Raw genomic sequence first — 19809 nt, forward strand, 5'->3', positions numbered from 1 at the left:
AGTGCATTAAATGTATTTTCATAGAGGTCTCCTGGGTTGACCGTAGCTAACTTTCATAACTCCTGGTATGGTTTCAATCTGCCATCTCCTGATACAGACACCCTGAATGAGGTTCATTTTATTTTTCCAATTGGTTAATGTAAATTATTTCCATTTAATAGGTCCATCAAGTTTTCATTTTCTCTTAAACTGTCAATGTTGCTTTTTTATAGTGTGCCTAATCCCTATCTACACTGCCATCTTCCTGCTGAACCAGTCTAGATTAACAAGCCACTTCCAAAGCTGAAGCAGACCCATGGGATACAGACAGCATTCTCCTGGCTGCGTGCCATAGGCACCCCACAGACCTCCCTTACCTTCCATCTCGCCTACATATTGAAAATGTGCTTTTCTGGGGTTAGGCTGAAATCAACTTTTGCTAAAAGATGCACTAAGACTAGATCTCCCTAAAATTAATTCCAAGTGAATTCTTTACCCTCATGCTGAAAAGTCCATTCAACACATTGATTAGGAGTCAATACACAGGTTCTTTTGTAGATTTAATGGCTCTCAGTTAAAGCGCCCCGTAGCCCAAGCTCAACATACTCTAAACTAACCCAAACAGTCTCATCTCAAACTGTTAATACCCTCTCCCATTCTAAACACTCTGACCTTAATGATTGGTAGGGCTTATGTTTCACTGGCAGTGTGAGCCTCCACACCACACATTCAGGGTAGCTGATGGTATCCAGACTCCACAAAACCCGGTTTGACCAGAAAAAACACACCCACCACAGACCACATTGAACTAACATAAAATCACCAACCAGTTCAAGAATCCAGTGATATTTGGAATCCCCAGTCCTCACTGCCAATTCCTGTCAGAAAATTGTTTAATTCCCCCTATATTTGGAGCATAGCTAAACAAATTTTTACATGAAAAGATTTCTCATGACTGTATCCCTAGTGGATTCACTGAGACACTTCTTAGTCCAAAGTTTAACCCCTATAACTTGAATTGAACACAAGGCAGCATTTTCTACTGGCATGCATATCCACATGCCCATTTGGTACCCTCATGCCCACCACATGCCCATTTGGTACCCTCATGTCCACTCCTCACATCCAACATAATGAACCAGTTGACTTGACCTTTCTTGGTGATATCTATATTAGGCTTTAGTGGTATTATCTGGAATTCATTTTATTAATCCTTAGGTTCACATCTTAACTATTTGTACAGTGCACTGCCTTTCCATGTTTTGCTAAACAAGATGATTACCATTGCATGCTTGATGTACCCGGTCATTAACTCTCTGTTCAATCATTTTTAAGTAGACAGGGAATCTCGCACTCCAACTGCCAGAATTTAAATGTCTGGGAGGTATTCTCTTTGTACAAGGGACTGACCTAAATGCTCCAGACAGTGGCCCCCTGCTTATGGCCTGCACAATAGCAGAGTGTCCATCATGGCATCCCAACTAGGTCAGTAGGCTGGCCACTGACCCTTCTGTCTTCTGATTTAAAGTATGAAAATAGTTTTTTAAATGATTGATTTTAAATCAGTATATCAATTGTTTTCCCTTTGGCTCAACAATTCTGTAGACCAGGTTCATTGAGGGACTACTATGAAAAGGGTTGGAGTCACCCTAATGGAGGTGTAGCTTTCACTCTGAGGGACCCACAGACTGCATCCCTGCCACTCTGCCATCCTAGGCATAGGATTTCCCTTACCCCCTCATCATGAACCTGACTTTTGAATTAGATAGCCAGGGCAACTGGTTCTAACCCTGACTGTAGATCTCTATGGCAAGCCATCCTGGAAGGTGATTATGCAAACAAAGGCAGGAGGAAGCATTGCAATGGTCTGAGCCATCCTGGAAGGTGATTATGCAAACAAAGGCAGGAGGAAGCATTGCAATGGTCTGTCATTAGACACAGCCACATGGATTAGGTACACCAGTTCTTTCCACACCTTGGTAATTTCTACTATAAATGACTGTACCCTTTAGTTTTTCAGCAGATCTGAAGAAGAATATGAAAGCTCCACAGAGAGTGTCACTGTTACCATAACTCAGTCTCATCATAACTTACACAAAAAGTTCACTCCACAGCTTGACTTCTTCTAATTATTTATTTCAAGCAAATCTCCCCAATATGACGATCTAATTAAGACTTATCACCAGGTATACCTAATTCCATTCAGCACGCATGCCAAGATACTGGGAATATTGAAATGGCATTCAGATTAACATACTGGTGTCCCAAGTGTTTTATGTACACAGGCTATGGTATATTCATTCATGTGATTTTTGCAGTTTCCCACTGTTTTTAAACAACTGTATATGATCATGTGACAATTTTATTTTTATTTGCATTTTGGAAATAAAGTATAATAATATATATTTAATAACTGCAAGTTCAACTGATACAATATTTAAAAATACTAACTGAGGAAAAGATTGTGTACTTGGAATGAAGTTTAATTTGAAAACAAATGTAATTAAACAAGAGATAGATGGGGCAAAACCTTGCCCTGACACCTCAGGTGACCATGCTCCACAGGAGTGTTGACACACCTGAAGGGAGGGAAAGGGACCCTCCCACTTACTGTTTAAAATGCCTCTTCACACAACAGTGCTCATCTGCAATAAATAAAGGACTTGAAATGAGAAAACTAAGTTTGCTTGATCATGGTAGCTCGAATCTTAAGCACTATTGTAAAAACTAAAAGCCTCTAAAAGGATCATTGGGTGGGATTTTGCCTTTGGCATCTCCTAACCTTAACATTTAGCTGAGAAGATAACCCAAGGGTAGTCCCCACCATTATTTATTTATAGATCTGGTAATCAAGCACATCCAAAAAGCTGGGTTTGCTAATCAATAGGCTGGGCACAGTCAACCTTTATATATGTATATGTATATGTATATATATATATATATATATATATATATATATATATATATATATATATATAGGTTTACTATTGAAATTGCGAACATCACTCGGTCGAACGTCGTATGGTCGAACACATAAGGTCGGAAACACAGATGTCGAAGACATTATAATCAATCGAGGAACGGTTTTAATGCCCCCTGCATTTTTTTTTTTTTTAGGTTTCGATTATTTGAGATCCAATCTCAAGTGATTGCTGTATGTCAGGCTCTCTTTTTGAGGAATTCAGTTTTTCATGGTATAGTTATATAAATACACACACATTCACATAGATACATATAAGTACATATAAAATACATAGGAAAAACACTAACCTGAACACACACACACACATGCACACATATACATATATATATATATATATATATATATATATATATATATATATATATATATATATATGTATGTGTGTGTGTGTGTGTGTGTGTGTGTGTGTGTGTGTGTGTGTGTGTGTGTGTGTGTGTGTGTGTGTGTGTGTGTGTGTGTGTGTACTGATTCACTTTAGAAGCCTGAAGTACTGAAATATCAAAATTCAGTATTTTGAGCCCACAAAGTGGAATCCTGAGAAGAGCAAAAGCTCAGAAGCGCGAAATTCAAAACCTCGAATACTGGAGGTTTTGAATTTCGTGCTTCTGAGCTTTCACTGTGGTTATGGATTCAGGTAAGTGTGTGTGTGTGTGTGTGTTTGTGTGTGTGTTAAGGGTTTTGGGTAGGGGCTGTGGTGTGTATCAGTATGTTTTGTTGCTGTGATGTGTGTGTGTGCGATGAGAATGTAGCTTGTGTGGTGGTGTTTTGTGTGTGTCTGTATGTAGTGTGACCTCGGAGTGAGAATATTTAAGTAGAGAGGGTGCAGGAGTGCTTGCCCCCCTGCTTTTATGTAGTAGAGAGCTTGCATTTGTGTGTGGGGAGGATAGTGTGTGTGTGTGTGTGTGTGTGTGTGTGTGTGTGTGTGTGTGTGTGTGTGTGTGTGTGCAGAAGAAGAGCGAAATCTCAAAATCTCCAGTGTGCAAGATTTTGAATTTCACTGTTCTGAGTTTTCTTGGTTTTAAAAATTCAACTTTATAGCTTCAAAATACTGAATTTCGATATTTCAGTATTTCAAGGATATAAAGTGAATGTGTGTGTGTGTATATATATATATATATATATATATATATATATATATATATATATATATATATATATACACACACACACACGTATATATGGTTTCACTTTATAATCTCAAAATACTAAAATATCGAATTTTAGTATTTCAAGACTATAAAGTCAAAAGTGCAGTTACACGAAGCTGCATAATATCGAATGCGTAAATGTTGAATACGAAGTTGTGTTGTTGCATTCGTGATGTGCAGTGTGGTTTGTGGACTTAGCTGGGGATTCAGGTAAGTGGTGCTCTTGTAAGGTATTGGGTAAGGATTTTAGTATGTGTATATGTGTGTAGTGGTGAGTTTTATGTGTTTGTGTGTTTAGTACGACTTTGGAGTTAGTATATATAAGTAGCAGGGGTGTGGGGGATGCAGCCCCCCACATGGGGGGAGCAGGTGGGCTTGCCCCCCTGCTTATAGATAGAGTAGGTGTGTTTGTTGTGTTTGTGTGTGCTGTTTTGTTTGTTATAGTGTAATTAGGTAGGTGTATGCGTGCTTGTTTTTTGGTGTGTGTATGTGAATGATCACAATTTTGAATTTAGTGTTTTGGGTGTCGGTTTTCCGGGCTTTCGGCTTTATAGTCTTGAGATACTAAAATTCGGTATTTTAGGATTTTGAGATTGTAAAGTGAAACCATATATATGTATATATATATATATATATAAAAATATATATATATATATATATATATATATATATATATATATATGTATATATATATATATATATATATATATATATTTATATATATACATACATACAGTTGCAGTTCACTTTGTTGAGTGCTGACTTTGACAAGAATGTACTACTTTGTCTTTACTGGATGCAATCTTTGTCAAGTGCTGAGTTTAGTCAATGGAGGATTGACTGTTCAGCTTGTGTAGGCAGCATGGTTTTAGTTATGGATAGTGGCTGTGTGTGTTAATGGCAAAATTTTGGGATATGACCAAAGTTTTGGCATTAGGAGTGGGTGCATATATGTGGGAGTTTGGAGATAACCGTTATAGTTAGGTTTTGTGAAATCCTGTGTCCATCTTTACTCATGTGTACTAACCTTGACCCCTGCCTCTATTTATTGGGAAAATCTGACTTGGAACACACCAATTTTCATCAGAGGCCTAGGGAGAAACACTCCAGACACATCTTTGTAACTTGGGAGGAATTAGAAGCACCTGGAGAAAACCCACACAAACACAGGGAGGACATGCATACTCCACATAGAAGGCACATCAGGCAAGAATTGGAGGTGACAACACAAACCACTGCACCACTGCACCATCCCACCACTGTGCCATCCCCCCTCTAACCCTAACCCTATACATTACCTTATTAAAATCCCTTTCCCTAACTATATGGCTAGTCACACAAAGTGTGCCTAATGTTATTGTTTTTTTTTTAACTTGACCAGTTGCAGAAGGAGAACATTTGTTTTCCATTTCCATTGGTTAATTGAAGTTAGTAAGTATCAACATGCAAAAGCTGATTTTATGATTGTGAATCTTTTTGCATGTTGACATTTTAAGAAGTATATGTATACATACTAACTAGGACACTCCTAGAGAGTAACAACTGGATTTCATTTCTGATAATGAAGGCCAATTTTAGAAGAGAATTATTTTTGATACTGTAAGAGTCATGGTGTGTTATTTATTTAACATTTGTTTTCCAGGAAAGTCCAACTTAGAGCAGAGTCAATTTTCATCAGAGGCCCAGAGAGAAACACTCCAGAACATGTCTTTGGAATTTGTGAGACTCCACACAGAAGGAACCCCAGCCGAGAATCAAACCAGAGAACCTCTTGCTGCGAGGTGACAATACAAACAACTGCACCACTGCACCACACGTTAATAGCAGATGAAAGTTTACATCCAGATGATTACTTTAGATTCATATAAAAGTACGTTCATAGGAAGGAGATGGATTTGTAACAGAAATATAGTCAAGTTTTCATTTAGTTTTAAGTTACTTGATTAGCTTAGGAGTATTTAAAATGACCCGCTTTCTCAAAATTGTATTTCATTTTGTTAAATCACAAAGCAGAACAAATCTCATGAGAAGCAGTACACAAGGTCCAGTTCTTGGAGCAGCTTAAATAACTAAATGAATGTCTAATTCTCAGAAAGAAGTGTACTAATACTGGGTCATTTCTAATTCAAAGTCAGGAGGAAGGGATGTGTTTATGTCCGATAACTTGTGGTCCGGAAAGGAAGAGTAAGTGTGTTGAGTCATTTCCATGCTGAAAGGGGAGTATGTAGGTAGGCTGAGTTACTCATGGTCCTATCATCCGAAAAGGCAGAACAGGTGTACCAGATCACTCCTGGTAAGGATAGAGACAGTAGCTGTCAAGAGTCACTTATTGTCTGGAAGTGTAATCTAGCTATTACTAATTTATGATTATTCATGCTGAAAAATATGCCAGGCTGCATCCTACATGGGCTCCAGCAAGAATTAACAACACAACTGGGTTCTCTTTTCAGTCATAGTCTAAGCACTGGCTTTACTTCCTTGCACAAAGGTGGTGCTTCCACTGATCCCAGGAACTATAGACCTATTAGCCTGAATAGCCTTATCTGTAAGGCCATGGAGCGAATCATCATGAACCTTATCAACAAACACAAAAACAAAAAAATGGGTGAGCATAATCAAGACAGACACCATGGAACACAATCTGATCTAATTAACTTCCATGGACTAAATAAAGGAATGAAAGCACTTATTTCTGTATTGTGTACTGTGGTGTCTCTCTCGAGAATGTTCACACGTTTTTTGTTTTTGGTATTATTGCGTTGTTTGGAGTTTTGGTTTTGTGGACCTTATCAGCAAAGATATAGGTACTCTCCAAACACTTGACCCTACTCAGGTTAGATTTGTCAATGGGACGTCATGCTAGTTAAACCTGTTGAACTTCTTTGAGACAGTCACCAAGGCCTTGGATGAGGGGAAATCTATTCATACAGTCTACCTAGACTTAGCCAAGGCATTTGACCCTATACCCCACTCAGACATCATTAGCAAATTCAACCAGCTAGGTATCAACCCTTATATTGTTAGATGGGCCATTAACTGGCTCACTGATAGAACCCATATAGTTAAAATAGGGGAATCCACCTCCAACAGAAGACCTGCAATCACTTGGTGTTTCACAGGGATCAGTCCTGGGACCTCTACTGTTTGGAATCTATTTATCTGAAGTACAAACAAAAACTAAAGGTCTATGGCTGACAAAGTTTGCTGATGACTGCAGACTGGGAGCAGTCATAGAATCAAGAGGGTCTTACAAAAACAACTGATTGGTGCCAAAGTCATGGGCTTAGACTCAATGGAAAAAAAATGTATTATCATCCCTTTTGGTAAGGGTGATATTCCTGCTAACTACCACATCAATAGCAGCATCTTAAGTATGCACTCAGTGGTGATAGACCTAGGCACACGTATTGACAGCAATCTCACCTTTGACCACCATGTCTCCACAGTGGTAATAAGGGCATCCTATATTGCTCATCTCATAAGTAAGGGCATTGCCTCCAGAAAAAAAAAGAAGTTATAACCTACCTATACTCTTCCCAAATCAGACCAGTAATTGAGTACAATGTCCCTTTTGCTATGTACCTTTCAAAGCACCTGTAGCAATTGAAGAAACCACAAAGGTTCCCCACAAGCATAATTCAAGGCCTTCAGCATCTGTCCTCTGTGGATCATCTGAAATCACTGTCACTTTATTCTGTTTCATACAGATTACTCAGAGACAGTCTCTGCCTTGCATACAAGGCAATCTCTGACCCTGCTTAAGTGGAAATTCTGCATCTCCTTAACTCAAATGGTACATGAGTTACTCGTCTTAACCTGGTATGTGACATTAATAGAGCCTGCTTGAGGGAAAGTTTTGTCTCCGAGAAGTTATCACATCTTTGGAACAGACTCCCATTTCATGTCAAAAAGAGCAACTCATTGTCCGTATTTAAATGCAATATGCACGATTGGATGGTTAATTGTAAATTCACCCCAGGAGGTCCACCTGTGTCCCTCTAGGACAGGGGCAATAGGTGCTGATCATGGACATAAGTGTAGTACTTGTCAAGGCTTGTAAGGGCCCTAGGACCATTAGCCTAGTAACTTCCTATGATTATATGATCCTATAGCTAAAAGGAAGGTAGGTCCACTCATAGGCTAACAGAGAAATGTAGTTACTCTATGGTGGGTCACACACTCTTACCACCCATTGTGTCACTGGGGGCCAGGGAATTCTGTATTGTGGAATTTAGGGGTTTATTGAGAATGCTAATTGTTGTTTCAATGTGCTCACACATATCATTGAACCTTGTCTCTGTGGAATGGTGTGTTATTGAATCATTCAGTACTTCTGGAATAGGTTACTATGGAATAGTGTTTTAGTGTGTTATTGAGAGATGTCACTATATGCTGTTATGCTACTGCTCCTCTAAGCAGAGCTGAGTCCTAATGCAATGGAGTTGTATATTAGTGTGACTGTGTGAACCCTGCTGAGGTAACTCATTGTGGAGAGCTAGTGCACTAATTAGTACTACAGGGGCACGCCACTGTGGAGAGTTAGTGTACTAATTAGTACTACAGGGACATGTCACTGTGGAGAGTTAGTGTACCAATTAGTACTACAGGGGCATGTCACTGTGGAGAGTTAGTGTACTAATTAGTACTACAGGAGCACGTCACTGTGGAGAGTTAGTGTACTAATTAGTACTACAGGAGCATGTCACTGTGGAGAGTTAGTGTACTAATGAGTTTTACATGGACATGTCACTGTGGAGAGTTAGTGTACTAATTAGTACAACAGAGGCTTGTCACTGTGGAGAGTTAGTGTACTAATTAGTACTACAGGGACACATCACTGTGGAGAGTTAATGTAAAAATTTGTACTACAGGGGCACATAACTGTGGAGAGTTAGTGTACTAATTAGTACAACAGGGGCATGTCATTGTGGAGAGTTAGTGTACTAATCAGTACAACAGAGGCAGATCACTGTGGAGAGTTAGTGCACCAATTAGTACTACAGGGGCACGTCACTGTGGAGAGTTAGTATACTAATTAGTACTACAGAGACATGTCACTGTGGAGAGTTAGTGTACGAATTAGTACAACAGAGGCACATCACTGTGGAGAGTTAGTGTACCAATTAGTACTACAGGGGCACATCACTGTGGAGAATTACTGTATTAATTAGTACTACAGAGACACGTCACTGTGGAGAGTTAATGTACAAATTAGTACTACAGGGGCACATAACTGTGAAGAGTTAGTGTACTAATTAGTTCTACACGGACATGTCACTGTGGAGAGTTAGTGTACTAATTAGTACTACAGGGGCACGTCACTGTGAAGAGTTAGTGTACTAATTAGTACTACAGGGACACGTCACTGTGGAGACTTAGTGTACTAATTAGTTCTACTGAAGCACGTTACTGTGGATAGTTAGTATATTAATTAGTATTACAGGGTCACATCACTGTGGATAGTGTACTGATTAGTACAACAGGGACACGTCAGTGTGGACTTTTACTTTTTAAGCAGGTCACTGTGGAGTAGAGATTTAGTGATTGTGTTAGTAACAAGTCATTATTGGTTAGAGTCATAAAGCACTTTGGTCTGTCACTGAAAATAAATCTGTACAGTATTGCCAGTAACTACTTAAGGCTGTTTCAATTATGGCCACCTTGGATTGTGGTCTGTGAGTGCCCTTGTGTTTTGGTAACATTTTTCACTACAACATGAGAACTATGTCAGAATGTGTGACCTTTCCTTAAAAGGGTCGCTAAAAAGTATGTTCAGGGAGTACTTGTGTCTGTAAATGTCACAGGTGACTCTGGTGTATGACCTTAAGTAGCTCATACCAGTCACCAGAAAGCTAGGCCTTAGTGTGGCTATGTCCAAAACTCCAGAACCTTGTCAGAGAATTATGTTGGCATTCACGTTCTACAATTTCTTCTATGTTCATAATTCCTTCCTGGCAAACCAACCTACTCACCCCTCACTGCCAATCACTGGGCACTTGAACATGTGCCTGTTTGGGCTGGAAAGACACTGTTAGGCCACCCAGCTAAAACTTCTTTGTCTTTCTTAAACATAGACCCAAAGATGGTAGAGTATCTCAGTATGGTAAAAAAAAAAAATCAACATGTTATAAAAGTGGCAAAACTGTAGGTAGTGGAATAAAGGTGCAACATAGTAAATGTGTTTTTTATCTGTTCCTTAAGCACATATATTTACAAAGCACAAAGGAACCTTTTCAGGGGTGACCCAGGGGCACTGCCTTGTTAAGTGACTTACCAATAGTCACACAATTGTCAAATTAAGATAGGAAATCAAACCCAGAACAACAAGGTAAAGCTCATTAACAGATCATAGGCTCACTTATTTGTGCTAAACTATTAGAGCATTGCAACCATTTGGATCTGTACCTTGAAGACCTCTAGCAACAATACTGATGAATGCATCAATGCATTTGGAATAATTTCATATGTACCTCAGATCTCTGTAAGATTACACACTGAGTTTTCTAACTACAGAAATGTAAAGAAGCAAGAGGGCTAAATTAAAGACTGACAGTTGGAAATACATGAGTCACATTGTAAGGTAATTCAACCGGAGAGCAGGAACCATAGAAGAGCAAGAGAGGAAGAGGGAAGGAGAGACAGACAGACTGAGAAGGAAAGCATGATAGACAGAGATAGAGATAAAGAGGCAGGCTGATAGAGAGAGACCAAAAGACCAACAGAGAGTGACAGAGACAGAGACAGAGAGAGAGAGAGTCAGATAGAGATGTAGAGAGGGAGTATTGAAAATACTGTAAGAGGAAATGATATTACTACATATTAAAAGATGTTGATGACCCCATGTTTGGAACATAGGTTACATTTCCCAAGTCTTTACCACAGCAACTGGGAACAACATAAAAAAGGCATAGTGGAGGGCAACAAAATGGACTCATTTTCAATAGAACATGTTTTCCAAGGTAGAAATTTGCTAAATACATTATTACCTACTGAATTTCTATTTGCTGGCAATCACAGTAATGCTGATGGTGTATCTAGAAGTCAAAGAATAAGGTTTACTGTGACGGCAAAGCTTCTATCACCACCCCTCCCCATACAACGTGACCTTTATAACACTCTTAGGTAGTTGCATGTCCTAAACTGCAATAACCCTGCTTGAAAAACACTATTTCTAACATCAGTGATAGCATTTTTCAAACCCAGCCACACTGACATATTACATAGTATTGAGTAACATGGGCATAGTACGGAGTTACACTGCCAGTTTGTTCACTTGCTGCCAAAACAAAAAGGGAAAGTATGATAGAAGCCTTTATCATTATTTAGAACAGGAGGAATCACATGTATGTGTTTCACTTCAATGCACACTGTATATAATAGACAAGACTGTAAGATGGTAAGAGAGATGTTTGGAGAGGAATGAGAAGAACATGAGAATGCTCTATGGCAGAGTCCCCGTTGATTTAAAACAAAGCTCATCCCTCTCTATATTCAAGCACAATTTGGATCTTTGGATAGGTAATAGAAAATTTACCCAAAGAACTGCTGCCTGCAATACTAACAGACATAGGCGGCTCCTAAATGTTTTGTTCCACGGGTCCCCTCAAATTCTTTATGGTTTGATCTTAGTTATTCTCAGTAGGGTAATATATATTTATTGACTGTCGGATGGGTAAGGCCAATCTAACACCAAATGGGATAGTTTACCTCAAGCAGCAAAAGGGTAATTGACTGGATTTAAAATGTCCTGCAAAGGCAGTTAGCCTAGTACTAACCTATGAACCTATAGACTTATAAGAAAACCACTTTACATAGAAGCTGGTAAATGGTTGACCTATCTGCAAGCATGTTCAGGGAGTACCTGTGCCTGTTAATGCCAAAGATGACTCTAGTGTATGACCATATGTTTAATGTGGTTAAGGCAGCATGGAACAGTTTTTTTTTTCTATGGTTGAAACAGAGTGAAGAGCATAAAAACCTTAATGCAGCATCAAACTGAGATAAAATGCAAAGGAAGGCAATACATTTACTTAATAGTGGAATGCAACTGAACAGGGAAACCATAAACTGAATGTACCATAAAGCTTTTTTGTGCTTCTTTGCTTAAACATATAATTTTCTAATCTCAGGTAAGAAATACCCCTCTTTTGATGGTTTAATTGTAGTATCACATTACCTCTTTCTTGACCATTTTATAATACAGTTGCTAATAATAAAAGGAAAATCTCAGGAAGTCATGTTTTGCCTTGAAAAAAAGCTATGAGAAGTGTTTGCTAAGGAAAGAGCATCATACATGGAATGTTTAGATCTACTTATTCTAAATTATTAATGGCACCCCTGGTTTCTACCAGAACTAATCAGTTTTTAAAACTAACTGGTACATTTCAGTTCTGTCCATTCATTGTCTGACAATGACTTTTTTTTATTTCAGCCCCTCACATTGATGTACTTGAAACTTTAGACTTGAGAGGAAATAAAGAAGGTGTCACATATACTGCAGGAATATGTGCCCATCGGCAAGGATCAGAAGAAACAGACATTGCCTACAGGATAGAAAAGAAAATCCAGTTCAGTGCTCCAACCAAGCAGATATTTCCAGGTGAGTGCACATCACACTTGGCATATAGTTTTTTTTCAAAATTTTGGAGGGCTAAAATCCTGTAAATAGATACTACTGCCCATAGATGAAAAGCATAATAACGGACTATTGTCATCAAATTGTCAATTAAGTGATATGAATTGACATCTGTTTATTACAAATTAATTTAACTGTAAATATTAAGGATACACCTAAATGCTATTGCTTTCACATTAGTAACATTTCATTTCTATATACTTGTGGTCTGGTTACAGTTTTCTTTTTTTATGCTGGGAAGAGTATCATGGTTGCTGCTGGAGTGCTGTCATGTCAAAAACAAGGCATTATTTGCAGACTTGGATTTATAGATACCTTTTCTCAATATGGGGTGAGTACACTCACATAGACATTATTTGCTGGGTTAGAGACCATCACAAAATGGGTATGACCTGACTGAAATATAATGATAGAAAGCTTTCTTACATAACAGAATGCCCAATCTGTTTCAAATGATAAGCAACACCATTCCATAACAGTGGAGTGGAGCATTCTGCAGGGCATATTTAGTATGCATTTATTCATTGTGACAATTCATAGACAATAATCATAGTAATGAACAGTGATGTACAAATGCATGTCATCTTCTGTAAATCAAGTGCAGATATGCATAGTACACATTGCTATTTATGTACACCAGAGTATACATGTCTATAGTACACAGTGCTGTACATGTACACCAGAGTATACATGTGCAGAGTACACAGTGTTGTACATGTACACAGGAATATACATGTGCAGAGTAAACAGTGCTGTATATTTACACCTGAGTATACATGTGCATAGTACACAGTTCTTTATATGGGCACTGGAGTATACATGTGCAGATTACACAGTGATGTACCTGTACACCAGAGTATACATGTGCATAATGCACAGTGCTGTACATGTACACCAGACTATACATGTGCATAGTACACAGTGGTGTAATGAGTACCAGAGTATACATGTGCATAGTACACAGTGCTGTACATGTACACCAGAGTATACATGTGCATAGTACACAGTGATGTACATGTACACCAGCCTATACATGTGCATAGTACACAGTGGTGTTAATGTGCACCAGAGTATACATGTGCATAGTACACAGTGCTGTAAATGTACACCAGAGTATACATGTGCATGGTACACAGTGCTGTACATGTACACCAGACTGTACATGTGCATAGTACACAGTGGTGTTAATGGGCACCAGATTATATATGTGCATAGTACACAGTGCTGTACATGTACACTGGAGTATACATGTGCATAGTATACAGTGCTGTATATGGGTACCAGAGTATGCATGTGCAGAGTACAAAGTGCTGTATATGGGCACCAGAGTATACATGTGCATAGTACACGGTGCTGTATATGTACACCAGAGTATACATGTGCAAAGTACACAGTGCTGTACATGTACCTCAGAGTATACATGTGCAGAGTACACAGTGCTGTACATGCACACCAGAGTATACATGTGCAGAGTACACAGTGCTGTACTTGTACACCGGAGTATACATGTGCAGAGCACACAGTGCTGTATATGTACACCCGAGTATACATGTGCAGAGTACACTGTGCTGCACATGTACACCAAAGTATACATGTGCAGAGTACACAGTGCTGTACATGTACACCAGAGTATACATGTGCATAGTACACAATGCTGTATATGGACACCAGAGTATACATGTGCATGGTACACAGTGCTTTATATGGGCACCAGAGTATACATGTGCAGAGTACACAGTGCTGTACCTGTACACCAGAGTATACATGTGCATAGTACACAGTGATGTACATGTACACCAGACTATACTTGTGCATAGTACACAGTGGTGTTAATGGGCACCAGAGTATACATGTGCATAGTACACAGTGCTGTACATGTACACCGGAGTATACATGTGCATAGTACAAAGTGCTGTACATGTACACCAGAGTATACATGTGCATAGTACACAGTGCTGTATATGGGCACCAGTGTATACATGGGCAGAGTACACAGTGCTGTATATGGGCACCTGAGTATACATGTGCAGAGTACACAGTGCTGTACATGTACACCAGAGTATACATGTGCAGAGTACACGGTGCTGTACATGTACACCAGAGTATAGATGTGCAGAGTACACAGTGCGGTATATGTACACCAAAGTATATATGGTGCACAGTACACAGTGCTTTATATGGACACAAGAGTATACATGTGCAGAGTATACAGTGCTGTACATGTACACCAGAGTATACATGTGCATAGGACACAGTGCTGTACATGTACACCAGACTATACATGTGCATAGTACACAGTTGTTTTAATGGGCACCAGAGTATACATGTGCATAGTACACAGTGCTTTATATGGGCACCAGAGTATACATATGCAGAGTACACAGTGCTCTATGCATACTCCAGAGTAAAGATCTGCATAGTACACATTGCTATATATGGGCACTAGAGTATACATATGCATATTACACAGTGCTGTATATGGGCACCAGAGTATACCTATGCATAGTACACAGTGCTGTATATGTACATCAGAGTATACATGTGCATAGTACACAGTGCTGTATATGTCTGCTAGAGTACAGATGTGCATAGCCCACAGTGGTGTATATGGGCACCAGGATATAGATGTGCATAGTACACAGAACACAATGCTGTATATGTATACCAGAGTACAGATGTGCATAGGTCACAGTATTGTAAATGTGCACCAGTGTAAGAGATGTGCATAATGCAGAGTACTGTACATGTGCACCCGTGAACAGGTGTACAAAAGACACAGTGCAGCATATGTGCACCACTGTATAGCTGTGCTGTATATGTGCACCAATGTACAGGCATGCATAATACACATTGCTTTATTTGTGTTTCATTATGGAGATGTGCACAGAGCACAGTGATATATATATATATAATATATATATATATATATATATATATATATATATATATATATATTATATATATATATTGTATTCTTTTGTTGAGCAGGTTAGCCTCACTAGGTTAGTAACTTTTTTCAGGAGAGACTCAAGGTGATATTTATACTATTAGGGGAAATTTGACCAGGACATGAAAGAACTTCTCTTAACTGGACATGCTAGATTGTGCCAGATGGCTCCTACAGAAGCTAGGAAGAGTCCAAAGGAGGAGAGAAAAGCTACAGAGAGTTTGGGGGCGAAAGTGAGATTTTGGAGAAAAAATTGCTCAATACAGCGCTTCAAAATGTAAACAAAGATTCCTGTGTGGTAGATGTTACACATGAGCACTTCTTAGCTGTCTGCATATAGAAGGAGTGAGTTTGTTGAGGCAGTGCAGATAACAGAGCTGGCATCAGAAGAGCTTGCAGATGATGATCTGTTAACAGGATGATCCAGGTGACAGTTCCACTGTTTCATGGGGTGAGATGGCAGATACGTTTTTCGAGATGTTGAGGATGGTAATGTGAGAAAGGAACAAGGTGCAACAGTTAAAACGTAAGCAGCAGTGACTTAATGTAAAATTGGAAATCAGTAACAAACTGGGAAGGCATCTCTGGTTTTGTGGCAGCAGATAATGCAGTCACTAAAACATATGCAGCAGTGGTATCAGGCAAAAAAAGGAAAGCAGCAACAAACTGTTAGTAAAACTGTTTTTAAACAGAAGAGAAGACCATTGTGAGAATAAGAATAGAAAATTATACTGTAATTGACTGATATTATGTATGGGACAATTTGATAACTCTCAGCTTTAAAGCTCAAGAAATTGTATCTTTTATACATACTGGGACAGAGACTTTTTTTGACTTAACAATTGGAACAGATAGGCTGGTAATGAAATTTCTGAAACTGCATAACAACAAGAAGGACATTTACTGGGGGAACAATTATTTGTTTTCTGCTCGTAACTTAAATGTTACAAAAAATGTTACATTGCAGTTTAGAACTGATGAACTGGAAGAAGATGGTTTTAAAAATGCATGCAGTGTCTGCATGAAACTGTTGATATTTTTGCGAAAGTTAGAAATGAGAGCAAGTTATAGAATGGAGGGTGAAGGTTGGAAGCTGGTTTGAAATGTGAAAAAAATGGTTATTTTTGCGAATGGTCTTAGAAGGACATTCAGATAGTTTGACCAGCCTAAACCATGTTCCTTTTGTGGGGAGTTTTCTCATTAAATTAATGATTCTGAGAAGGTACAATGTAACCAGTGTAGGAAGAAAAGAAATACAGCAAGAAGGTATGTGCCTGAATGTAGGTTGTGCAGCAAATAGGAAATAATGAAAAAAATGGGAAGAAGACATACATGAGAAAGGACAATAAATGCTGGGGAAACAGGATGAACTAGGTAAAGAAGAAACTGTAGAAAAAGAAGAAAATAATATGAAGGGTAACATGAGGAGAGAGTGCATGCAGGAGTAGAGATTAGGAGAAGCAATTGATTCTAATAATTCTTTGAAGTTCTTGCCAGTGAAAAATATGATTCTTAGGATCAAGGTTTATTTGTATATAAACCCATAAAAAATACTGAGCTGAGAAAAGAGTAAAAATAAGAAAATGAAAATTTAAAAATATCTCCCCTAAACATAGAAAGAACATAAAGCACCAACTTTAGAGTATTTTCAAAATATGAAGTTGTGAGTGGTATTATTTAAGCAACAGCCCATGCCTGGGTGTGGATAATGCTGGATTTACCCACGGTTGATGTGGTTTGGAAGCCCTCGTGACCAGACAAAGACAACTGTGGGTAAATCCAGCATTACCCACACCCAGAAGTGGGTTATTGCTATTATAAAATGACATTATTTAAGAAAAAAAAACTTTTCTTAAATAATATCCTTGTATAATGGTGCCGTTCTGTCCTTCCGCTGCTGGACAGCTCCGCTTTGCCATTGCTGATGTACTGCGCATGCGTTGGGAACTTGCGTTCCCATGCATACCCAGTACATCAGTGCTCTGGAAAGTAAGCAATGGAGAAAAGAAGATCTCCATTGCTATGCTTTTTTTTTTTTTTTAAACCCTTAAAATTAAAGAATATTTCAATGGAAAAAAGTCCGGGCATTCTCTAGCCAATCAGTGTGCTCATTTTACGATGTTACCGGCAAGTCATTTTATAATCACAGTGTAAGAAGGACAGGGATACTGCAGCGGTATTCAAAATATGATGTGAATGTTATTCTGTCAAATGAAGAAAGAGAGCAAACCCAAAATTTTGGGGTGGAAATAAAACATGGAATGTAGGAAGTAAATATTGTTCTGGAGTGGCTGTGTTGTATACAAAGTCAACGAAAATACTACATGTGATGTTGGTAAAGATGGAAAGGTCAACTGTTGTGGATGTGAGACAGAGAGATGTTTACAGACTTATGGCATTATATATACTTATTTAATTAGCAAGTAAAGAGAGAATCTGCTTCATCAAATATTAGACTGTGGTCATTAACATGAAAATTATAATGGCAGGGAATGCTAATTGAGATTTAAGGGCAAAATGTAAAAAGGAAAGAAAATATTTAAAAAAAAAATACTTGAAGTAATAAAATGTGGTAAATTACTTGTATGGAAGAAAAGTCAATGGACTTATAGAAGAGGGGCACTTGGATCTATAATTGATTATTTTGTATTATACAATGACCCCCCATTAATATTCCAAAACATGCACACTGATTGGTCAGTGTGCCCATTGTAAATCAGACTTATACTAATGGAAAAAGGCTGTGTCGCTCAGACTTTTTCCATTAGTATAAGTCTTGCTTTGTGTGTTACACAGCAATGGAGAATGGAAGAGCTCCGTTGCTGTAATCTCACTATGTTAAACGGGTTTAACATAGCGAGATATCTTAAAAAAAAAGCAACAGAGATCTTCCTTTCTCTGTTACTTTTTTTAAAGCTATCTTGCTATGTTACACTCTTTTAACATAGCGAGACACCTTTTAAAAAGCAACGGCGATCTTCCTTTCTCTGTTGCTTCCACACACAGCTCTGATGTACTGCGTAAGCATACGCATGCAGAGTACATCAGAACTGCCGCAGAATACTGGACAGCTGTGGAAGGGCAGCACAGAGGCATTATACAATGCCATTATTTAAGAAAAGCAAGTATTTTTTTCTTAAATAATGTCATTGTATAATAGCAATAACCCACTTCTGGGTGTGGGTAATGCTGGATTTACCATGGTTGTCTTTGTTTGGCCACTCGGGCTTCACCCTTGTGACCAAACCACACTGACCGTGGGTAAATCCAGCATTACCCACAAACACAGTTGTGGGTTATTTCTTAATTATCAGAAGGCTTGTGGGTAGCAGATGGTGATACAATTGTGGCTGGTATTTCAGACCATTTAGCAATATAGATGGAGGTGGTAGAAGAAAGGGAAATGCAAAAAATTATAACATGCTGCCTTAACCACATTAAACACTAGATCAGCTTGCAGATGCATCAACCATTTACCACCTGGGATGAAATTGCCAAGTTGGAAGTATTGCAATTATGGAAGGATCACATAAGCATGAAGGAGTTCTATAAAACTAGTCTGAATAGTGGATTGAATGTAAAATATATAAAAAGCGTTTTTTTTTTTTTTTTTTTTTTTTACAAAGGCAAGATGATATAAAAAAGGAAGAGAAAGTGAAGTATGAGAATTATATAGAAATGCATTAGAGAATTTGAGAACAATGCAAGAATATTAAGATATGGAAAAAGAAATGTGTAAAAGAAATTGAGAAAACATAAGGCATTTCTGTTTAGGCAGAGATATTATTTACAAGGGGGAAGGGAGGAGGTGTTTGCATATTTGAGTAAAATAATAAAGGAGGATATTAATATAATGAGGGAAATGAAAAATGTAAAAGAAGTAAGAAGAAGACGAGACACTATAAAGTATTGTAGCACAACATGTAGAAAATATATATAACAGTAAAAAGAAAGAAAATAAGAGAGACAGAGAGAATGGAAAGTAAAAACAATCAGACTAATTTAAGGAAAAATTTGAAAAATAAATTATTAGTGATTTGGATGAAATACTTAGGAAAGTAAATGCTAATTCAATATCAGGCCCAAGTGGTATAGGGTATGGATGGATGAATAGTTG

The 19809-nt window shown here is 38.2% G+C and overlaps 1 protein-coding gene across 1 annotated transcript in view; it reads left to right on the forward strand.

Annotated features, from left to right (window-relative positions):
* Window positions 1-19809, forward strand: part of COL5A3 (collagen type V alpha 3 chain) — a 1727233-nt gene that overhangs the window by 291611 nt on the left and 1415813 nt on the right. The window contains exon 2 of the mRNA XM_044084684.1: window positions 12542-12709. Within this exon, the coding sequence (XP_043940619.1) occupies window positions 12542-12709 (168 nt within the window). The remainder of the gene's footprint in view (window positions 1-12541; window positions 12710-19809) is intronic.

The sequence above is a fragment of the Protopterus annectens genome, chromosome 9.part0 (genome assembly GCF_019279795.1).
Source record: "Protopterus annectens isolate FY-2018-M chromosome 9.part0, PAN1.0, whole genome shotgun sequence".
NCBI classification, from domain to species: Eukaryota; Metazoa; Chordata; order Ceratodontiformes; family Protopteridae; genus Protopterus; species Protopterus annectens.